This window comes from Porites lutea, chromosome 5 (genome assembly GCF_958299795.1).
Source record: "Porites lutea chromosome 5, jaPorLute2.1, whole genome shotgun sequence".
Classification (NCBI taxonomy): domain Eukaryota; kingdom Metazoa; phylum Cnidaria; class Anthozoa; order Scleractinia; family Poritidae; genus Porites; species Porites lutea.
Window position 1 is genome coordinate 39,375,513 of NC_133205.1, and position 10,471 is coordinate 39,385,983.

General features: G+C 38.0%; 2 protein-coding genes across 2 annotated transcripts; one reads left to right on the plus strand and one right to left on the minus strand.

Moving 5' to 3' along the window:
• The first annotated feature begins 4,358 nt into the window (after positions 1-4,358).
• On the plus strand, positions 4,359-5,309 carry LOC140939050 (uncharacterized). Its single transcript, XM_073388608.1, has one exon. It carries the CDS (start codon positions 4,436-4,438, stop codon positions 5,303-5,305), a length of 870 nt encoding a protein of 289 aa, XP_073244709.1. The 5' UTR covers positions 4,359-4,435; the 3' UTR covers positions 5,306-5,309.
• A 1,907-nt stretch (positions 5,310-7,216) lies between these two features.
• On the minus strand, positions 7,217-8,678 carry LOC140938658 (adenosine receptor A1-like). Its single transcript, XM_073388154.1, has one exon. It carries the CDS (start codon positions 8,296-8,298, stop codon positions 7,318-7,320), a length of 981 nt encoding a protein of 326 aa, XP_073244255.1. The 5' UTR covers positions 8,299-8,678; the 3' UTR covers positions 7,217-7,317.
• Between the last annotated feature and the right edge of the window lie 1,793 nt (positions 8,679-10,471).

Sequence of the window (10,471 nt, forward strand, 5' to 3'; positions counted from 1 at the left end):
ACTTAGGTTCTTATATGCGGGTGTTTACTGTATTAGTCTCCATCTTCTGGAAAAGAAGAGCAAACGAAAGCTGCGACCACTTGAAACTGATCGCCTTAGGGTGGATTTCCACCGTCGTGCAATTTTTACGTTCGCAAGCTCGTAAATTTTACCCGCGTAAATAAAATAGAGGCGATGTATGGACGGTCACGAGTAACATAAAAGTTGAACCTCGCTCAACTTTTACGTTTACGCCTGGCCTTTCATACATTGCCTCTATTTAATTTACGCACGTGCCCACTTAAAAATTACGCAATACAGTAGTGGATAATTCACCCTCTGAGGAACGAAAAACCTCTCACTAACTCAAGAGAGACGATTTCACTTTGGTGTGCTCGCGTGTTACGTTTAGCTCGCTGTGAACTGATTAGGAAACTGGTAACTCTGATACTGATTCAAAGTGACTCAATAATTTCATAGTTTGTCTACAGGCAATATGGAATGTTTTTAGTAGCTGAATAAAAGGCACCAATTTGTCTTAATAATCTTTAACTTTGCTGAGAAGACTCAGTGTTTAAGATATAAAATTTAAACTTTTGGAAAAGCAAAAACAACAAGGAGATAAGGTGAGATTTCATGTCAAGTTTTAATGAAATTATAGGTAGAAAACCAGTCTTTCTAGGATACAAAAATTATCTTAATTGATCTCCTTTTAATCGACTTTCAGGTCGCTGGAGCAAAGTAAGTATAAGGACGGTGTGTTTTGGAACCAGAAAAAACCAGTTTGGAAGATTCTACGTTCGAAGGGGTAGGTTAACCGCGATAAAGCTGGTTCATCGGCGCGGTAGCGTGACTTGCAACATAAACAACGTCAACTCGCCTCTGGCTAACTGGGGCTGTGGGAGCACCGAGGTTAACGTGGTGGTTACAAACTCGCGCAATGCTGTACTACTACCACCAAGAAAGTTCCTCAGTAAAGACCCGTTCCTCGCCCGGCTAAAATGGTCAGTGATTCCCGGATATAATTCCTTTTCGCCGGAGCTTGTTCTGCCGTTTTCTCCATCTCCTTTTGAAGTGTATTCGCCCCAAGAGTTACGTTTGTGGTACGGTGAAGACCTGATGGATTTTGCCGAAGAAGACAACCGAGGATCATTGTGCGTTCTTGTTTATGCTCTTTTCGCCTGATGAGGCGCCGTTACTGTCTTTTCTAAGATTAAGGGGTAAAATTGTGTAAGAGGAAATAAAGAAATTTTGCTTTATCGTAAATTTCACTGGACTTTTGTTCGACTTGAACTGTGCTCGTTTTGTAATGTCCATTGACTTTCTTCCGATACGTTTTGTTTAAATAAGGTAACTAAGTAAAGTTAACATGTAAATGAATCCTATACTCATTGTAAAAGTGTAGCAGCAAACTGACAATGAAAGAAAAAAATTTGTCTGACTTGTCTGATTTTTTTTAGCGGCGCAAGCGGAGTGCGCGTAAGATATCAGGGCCATCATTAATGAAATAAAATACTGAGAACCAAAGGCTGACTATTTTTAAGAGCGTGTTCAATGATAAACACTCTTTTCTCGTCTTTAGACAGGACAATGCAATTCAATTTAGGTATGTGGCAAAAACATAGACATTCATTTAGATACCGATAGATGACTGATTTTTCCAAATTAAGTTTTTGGAATAAAGACTTTGAGAATGGAAGGATCACTTTTACACTATAATTGACAATTCATAACTGAGTAATTCTCTGAGAAACTGGGGCAAACTTGGAAATTTTTGTTCTTCCAACAGCCACCGACCTAGCTCCTTAGTTTTTGGCTTGAAAGTAGCTTACATGGCGAAATCATGATAAACAAATGACTCGTACATCCGCCAGTCGATATTTTTGTCCCTTCTATGTTCTATAAGTCCTTGCGAGCTATTTAGAATAGTTTACCTTTTATCGAGTTGCCATTAATAACATATGGATAGTTTAATTTTAATATGTTCATTTTCACTGTCATCATCGTCATCACCTTCAACAAGATGGTCATCAAATTCAACCCACACGTGTCATATTTTGAAGCTTAAGCACAGATTCAGCATGCAACGGTCCAAAACAAAGTTAATAGTTTGCTGGTCGCCGCTAAGCCATGACTGAGTGTGTTAAGGATTTCCCTGCTCTACTGTTAGCTCTATACAAGAGAGGAAGGGCGATTCTTTTTAATTTCGGTTTCGCTGACACAGCTTTCGCAGAAATCTCGCTGTAGTCGTTTTGGTCGACAAAAGGAATTGCAAAATCGCTCTCCGCGTCTTTCCCCATTTTGTTCTGCGTCATTTCGTGAAGGACGCGTGGCTCTCAGCGTGGGTCATCCACGCGGAACACATTCGCGTTATGTGATTGGCTGTTGTCTAATCCCCCTTGAGATCTGTGGTGTTAAAAATGACTCGAGACGAATTACCTATGGAATAGGGTGTATATGGGGGATGCCCTCTCTGTCCCCTTTATAGTCTCTTGACAAAATGTAATAACATGCCCTTGCTCGAGGACATTTTTAGGAGACCTGTTTAACAGATTTTCATCCGCAATTTTTTCTTAGTTCACTTTGGTACCAAATGGTATTGCGTGCAGTTTGAGGCAACAATACTAACACCTATGACCCTTTTGTTTTCCGATCCCTTTGTTTTAGTTCTGTGTAAATTATCTCTGCACCATGAATGGTTTCAGTCAAGTAGGAAGGTTTCGAAGAATGCTGAATGAGGTCGGGATAGGAGAGAATAACATGGAGCTTAAGCAACTACGACGACGATCACAATGACAACTTCAAAAAACAATTTGTTTTATGAGCAAAACAACAGCTCTGCTCGTGCATCATGCTTTTTGTACATTTCTTTGACTTCCACTGCACGACTATAGACGTCCCCCCTCCCTCAGAAAAAATCGGGAGAAGAGATTTTTTTTCCGTTTTTTTTCTGAGGGAGGGGGGACGTCTGTGCCCAGGCTACACCACTACGACGAGACACCTCGGCTGATGCGACGTTTTATTGAGGACGTGGACACACGACGACGAATTCTCCTTTCTCTTTTTGAACCTTAATAATTCAACTCCAGGAAAAGTCGCCTGCATTTGACATATTGAGAGGGTTCAAATATACGCGATTAGGTTTGAAAGAACGCATATTCAGCGACGTTTTCACCGCCATCGTCGTCGCCGTTGCCTAAGCTCCCTAATGTTCCTGTGACAGGCTATGCCGACCTCCTATGCCTTTCCCATCTCCTCTGCAGCATAGATAATAAACACAGCCTTCTCAAGAACGTGATTACGCGTGTCATGTTAAAAGAACATCAACGAAGCTGGACAAACAAATTGATTACAATTGAAAAGACCGTTTTCTACTTTTTTGAAGTACATTTTAGATCTTTCTACAGACTACCTCACTAGTTCGCTTGGGTAGCCTGTGGATAATATGAGTTTCTTTAAGGCCGGAAGCACATAAGGTTTAGCATGTCCTTGTTAAGCACTAGGGTGCAATACCGATGAATTAGAGACTAGCTACATGTACTTAGCGTTTACTTCATTAAAAAGTTATCATGTTACATAATGGCTATAAAGTGCTTCTAACTGTGCATATTGTAGTCAAATGACAACCAAGAAACGGACTTCAACCAGTCAAGCCGACATAATTGATTCTCCATTGTTCTAGTTTACTTCTAACCGAGTGGTTTAGTAAATAATTCACTTAGTCATTTTAAGAAGGTTTGTCATCAGCTAGATGCATTTTCCGTCTCGTTAACTTCTTTATCGCCAGTTAATCAATCTAAAGTACCGCGATGTGTAATCTACGCTTTTATTCGTGCAGTAAATGACCAAAGGACCCCGACTCAAATTTTAACCTCATAAAAATGCTTGACAGTTTAAAATTCTAATTACATGTAATTAGTTTCTGGAAAGTCTGCCTTCGTCATGCCATTTGATTCATTGAAAATTTTCTTTAAAAATCAAGGGTTGTGGCATAAGTAATCTGCATTTAAAAATTAGTTATTAATAATCTTTTTCAGATTATTGCAAATAGATGTTGCATCATTTTTACCTTGTATCCCTTCTTTAGATTATTAATTTGAGCATCACGGAAAGATAAACACTTATTGAAATTGATCGAGGAATCAGAGGAGTGTTTGTTTAGAAGCATGTATTGGAAGATAACAGGTCGTTCAGGGCAATAATGTTGAAAAGTGCTCAAGAATGCCATAGACAAAGTAAACAAAACTAATCTTGAGATGGACAGAATACATCAATGTTGACACAAAGCATCGTTAGTGCATTCATAAACTTGAGGCTTTAATAAGCTCTAGGAAGCGAGGATTTAATAAGTTTAATTTATTGCAAGATGATGAAAAAAATGATAAAGAACACGAAATTGGGCAATCAAAGTCTAAAGCTGTAAGAGAAGGTGGCTACTTGTTCGTTAAAACTGAAAATGCATGGAAGAAAAAAACTGACGGCTAGAAAAGAACTTACCCAGACTATAAAACACACAGGTGTGCTTAACCATCATGAAACTCAGAGACTTGGCTCGTCTGTGGACAAGTTTCAAAAGGAGTTCGAAAAGAAACTCAAGGAATTGTCGGTTCAACAATCGCAGCTCATTGCTTCGCAGCGACTACGAGATTCACGCCGAGGGTCCCTTCCATCTAGTCCTTCAATTAAACTCGGTGAAGAAGAAGAAAAAAAGAAAGATGTAATAAAGAGCTCTTTCTCTGATTCTGCTCTAGACCAGTGCGCAATGGTCGGCAACGGAAACGCTACGTTAAAAGATCCGAGGTCTGGGTCAAACACAGGCAACAATACCCTTTCGTCGCTGCCTCTAAAACTGCCAAGAATATATCGTAACTCTCGCAAGGATGGATCGAGAGAGATTGAGATTGAAGACATTAAATCGACCGAGAAGTCAGTTGAAAATATATTTGATAAGCTCAAGTACTCAAGGCAAGCTTTAGATATGACGCGAAAACTGTCTAATGGATATTCAGCAATGATTACGGCTTCTCCGCCAATAATGAGATCGACCCGTCGTGCTAGTGTACAGGCAGCTTCAACATTGGACGTTGAAGAACACGTTCCGAATCGTAGAAGACTTATAAGAAGAGGGAGCTGTCCTACCCTGGGTACAAAATGGCGCATGGAAGCACGTACAAATGAGCTTGGCTTAGAAACAAATGAAGAGGAGAAGACGGAAGCGTTTTCAAGGCACTTGGAAGAAATGAAAAAATGTCGATATTTACGATTTCCAAAGTCAATTAAGGAAGACGATGAGGAGGAATTGGAGTCTCTTGCCACTGATGCATGAAGATTTTTCAACATAAGAACAAAAAACAATAGTTTTTCATGGACACGACGACACTATCCGCGACTGGTAGTAAAGTAATACTGGTTTAGCTGAACGCAGCGTGTGTTGAGTTATAATAGGAGCTGATACCTTGGCTCCTGAGCTCACCTGGTTATAAAGAACTGTCACAACCTGCATAATTCATCCCCAAGTTAAAATAATAGCTTCTGTAAGATTTCAAACTTTGTGAACTAAGTGGGAAGTTTTTTATGCACTTTTCTTGTCTATAAATATATCACACTAATGAGAATTATATATTTTCATGGTGTGGATGTTTGAAGTTCAACAACTCGTCATAAAAATGTAAGATAATAAGGTAAAATATTGAGGTGGCATCAGCAGGGGATTACAGAGCAAGAAATATGAAACAAACATGCATTAATTTTTCTTTGGACATAATTTATTCTAAATATGTTGATGAATTCATCTACAGCATAACAAATGCTCAAAAATTGGAACACTTCCTCGAAAAAGAGTTTTTACTTCTCAATCGATCATATATTTTAAACTATATTTAACATTAAATAGCCGACAAAAACTCTCTCATTAAAGTGATCAAAGATTCCAAGGCACTGTCCACGCGCCTTGAAACGCCGCTAGGGTACGCGAAAGCCCTATTTGCGCACAAGTTTCCATACAGCAGTTTTCTTTCGAGACCATTCACATGTAAAGCTTTTAACCTGGATAAAGACGAACTGCATGTTAGGTCTAGACGTGGAATGGCAATATGACACTAATTTTAAATTGTCTGACGACTTACAATGTAATTAAAACAGGTTTTTTCACAAAATAAAAATCAGCGACGTACAGAAAACCATAATGAGACTACCTTTTCCATCGTATTCACTAATGCTTATTTTAGCTTGCCATTCCGTGCTGCTAAATTTTAAGTAAACGAGACTCAATAAGCAGCTTTTGTTTTATTTTCTTATCAGTCCTGAGAAGCTCGAAGGCTACTAATAGAGATCTACAGAAACCGTGAGGTAGCAAGAACTGAGCGCTTTGTCTTCCACACGATGTGACATCAAAGTAGTGAAAGTTCCTAATGTTACTGACTATTTTGTTATCTACAGATAACAAAAACACAAATAGAAGCTTTTTCATATCATTGAGTAGTTTGTGAGATTCTCCTCGGAATTAATCAATTTTGTTGCTGATGTTGTCAACGATGTCTTCTTTATGTACTCTATACAATTTACCCAAATAATGCATTCGAAACAAAAAGCATTCGCTTTTACAATGTATTTACTTAAGTTTCAAAAAATGTTTGCCTTGTTCCAAACTGGATGAGACAATTTATTGCTTACGCTATTCTATTGCTAAATTTGTCTGACCAAACGCAAGCAAAGCCATCAAAAGAACAAATTCTAATTAATACTTTTCCTAACAGTTGCCGGAGAGCACCTGAGAAAAGGCTAAGAAAAAATCTGTACAAAACACATTAACATTTCAATAAAGTAAATATTAAACACCGAGTCTCGTTAAGGAAATTACTGGCGTAGAGTACCATTATGAAAACTTAACGTTTTTTCTGTTTGCTTGTTTTTCTTCGTCTTTTTAATTAATTTGCACCTAATTTGTCAGGTCATACATTAACGAAAGTAGAAGGCTTTTGAGTTGTTGCACATAATCCCGAAAATATTATGAACGCTTTACTAGTCAAGTAGAAAGGTGAAGTTAAGCCGCCGAGCAAAAAAAAACAACTAAAACAAAAGCTAAATTGCGGAAAATAGGAGAAATCTTTGTTTCGTTTACGTAACAGTTAAATCTTATTTATTAAAATTGTTGAACCTTTCGCAAAGTTTCTTTTTTCTGACCGTCCACTTGAGATCATGTCTCGCCAACTTGTTTTATTTTAACATCGCTTTTTTTGTCATGTTTCTCACAGACGAGGAAAAATTTTAACCTTACTTCTGCACACAGGAAAATGTTGCGCCTCTTTGCCTGCTTAATTAACGAACGCATGATTAAGTTTACAACTTTGATTCATCACCAGCGTGGCTGACTTTCACGTAGGTCTCGTTTCTTTGTGTGTTATCGGCAAAACTTGAGTTTCGAGGACTAACTTGTCTTCTTCCAAAGATGGCTTGAAAGCTTCGACGATAAGGTTGCATTCTCCACGCGTATAAAATCGGATTGAAGGCAGAATTACTGTACAGGATTGGGATGGAAAATCTGTAAGAAGCAATATACCATTTTTCCTGTTTGCAGCTCTTGCAATATCTACCAATAATTGTCAAGGACCAGAAAGGAACGAGGGATAGAACAAAGACGAAAATAATCAGCATAGCGGTTTTCATCAGCTCTATTTGCAGCTTTTCCGATTTTTTTGATACTCGTCCTTCCTTGGTGGCTTTGTTTGCACTATGAAGTCTATGCAGCCGTTTTGTCTTGTCTTTTAAGACCCAGTAGGTTGCGCAATAAGTGACACATACGGTGAGAAGTGGAACGACAAATGTGATATACAAAAATATCACGTCGTACACATCGCGATCAACTACTAACTCGAGACAACTGCTTATGATCGCGAGCAGCCAACAGGAAACGCATCCGATAGTTACCTTTCTGACGGTCACAGAAAAACGGTAAAAGTAAGGAAAGACGACGGCTATGAAACGCTCCACGGCAAACATCGTGATAATAAACACGCCGGCGCGCACGGTAATTTGCGAAATGATTTTCGCTTGAAGCAAAACCTTTTGAATGGCAAGTCCTTCTAGAATGTGGGATATCCCAACATCCACAGCAGTAACACATCCCGTCAGAAGATCAGCAAAACCCAGTGAGATGACCAGGACTGCGGTGGCGTTGCGAAAAGTCTTCAGGGGATCTTTGTATATCATAAATAAGAGCACTCCATTAGAAATGGTTATGAGAACGGCAAATAAAAGAAGTATGGCCCCGTTGATGATAAAGATACGGGATTTGAAGTCTTGATCCGGATTCAGTATCATCTTGTTTACTTTTGGCGTTGCTCTGACTGATTCTTGCTAGACACTCGGTTGAGTTTAATGACGAAGTCAGGATGAAGTGTTAACTATCTGCCAATTTGTGGCGATAGTGCTGAAAAATAACACTTATTCCCCGTTAACAGTCTTTATGGCAAATTTAAAATAAATCTAGTCCTCGTTAAAATGAACGACCGACTCGCACTTCTCACGGAAATGCAAGTTGTGTTATATTTGCGCAGGTGTTATCTTTGTATACCCTTAAAAAATACCTTCAACATTTATTCAGTTGTTGCTTGTAATTTATGCAATAATCCGTCTGTGTGTAAAGTGTTAAAAATGGATTTACACTTAACTTGCAAATTGTAAGGAATTTTCCAGTTTTCCGGCAATGTAAAAAAATACCCAAAAGACGCAAAGGGAAGATTTTTATACAGTGTATTATGAGTTTTACTTAATCATCTTGACTAAGAGTTATGGCGAGTATTTGCTGTTTTTTTTCATCCAAGTCAGCGTGTGCAGGTGAATCAGCGAATCCGACACTGAGTTTTCTTCGTTCGGTGACTAGATAAGCATAAAAAGCCCTTAAAATGATTCTATTGAATTTTTATTGTGCGTCGTTACTGGACATTATTTATTGCTTCCTTTGCGTGCATACGGATCAAGCGGCAGTGCCAGTTGGAGGCTAAGATTAGAGGCGAAATTCTTGGATGAGGAGTTTGGTTTCTTAAGAACGTATTGCTTTTCACTGAATTAGACTAATATACACTTTCGTGCGTTGCGTGAAATCCCGAAGTATCTTTGGGACTATCAGAAGTGTTTTAATTCCGTATAACACATGCATGGCTTAGGCTATTATGTTCCCTTGTATTCATGCATTAATGAATTATTTCCCCAAACTGACAATTTTGTAAAGTTAAGCCGTAAAGTTGTATCTCCATATAACTTAAATGTGTACCATGTTTTCTTTAGAGCCTTAATTTCAATTTATGTACCTAAGCTTTTCTTGAAATCATGGTGCTTTCAACTTCTGCTACCCCTGTTAAGTTTTTTATCTTAGTTTAGAAATCAGCGCTTTTCCCATTCAGAACCTCAGTATAAGCATTAAGCGGTGTAGAGACTTCTTGTTTGAGATATACCGGCAAATAACGCAATTTCTGGCTGTAAAATGAACGAGAAAACCTTTGTACTGCAGTGCGTGTGTTTACAGGGTGTCCCAAAAGTTCGTTCCTCTAATTTCATGCGTTATAACTTTTGATCAAAACTTTATTCTTGCATGAAATTTCTAGAAGGTTTTTATTGCTTTATTGAGTTCATGTATTCAGAATTTCAGTAACCGGCATTCCCCTTTCCTTATTTTATCACATTCTGTAGCCGTTGCAGCATGGAGTGGGATACAGCATGTAGAGCCATAGATGACTCTATTTTAAGGTGTTTCGATACAGTTTTTCAGAGGCCATACCGATATTTTTCAATCGCCTTAAAAGTGTTTTTTCCTTGTCCGATCGCTATAAAATTTTCACCAGTAATTGGCAATTGATTGAAATTTGTGAAAATGTAGTTTCAAGTAAAATCGATATTACTATGACAACAATAAACAAAAAAAATTGAAATTGATAAAGGCCAACACTAGGAACTTAAAGTTTGGTGTTTTGTGAACAATCTCCGTAAGGAGTAAAAAATTCTGTATGTTTGAATTCGACTAAAACGAAAATATATTTCAAACCTTAAATTTTCAATATCCGTGATAGGTTATTTAATAAAAACATTATAAATGACTCAAATTATTCTTAAGAAGCGTAAGAATGATGCTTAATATCCTATTTTGATGCTAGGAAATTTTGGTGTACTTTCGTTCATGCGATGTTGAAATCTAACCCGTTTTCTCACCAGCTGTATAAGTGCAACTTCATTCAGAATTTGGACTTTTAGCGCTTTCTTGTATATCTCCGAAACGACTCGAACGAATTTTTTTTAAAATCTCTTCACATAATCTTCATAATGTATATATAAATGTCTGAAACTTTCATTAAGATTGATTCACCGCAACACCTTGAAATTTCAAGACAAACCTATCCTACGAACCGGTCAAAAATCTGCGTCACAACATTCACTGTTTTGACGTTATGCTAATGACTAGTACATTTCAGTGTGAGTATTGTCAATGTTTTACATTCAA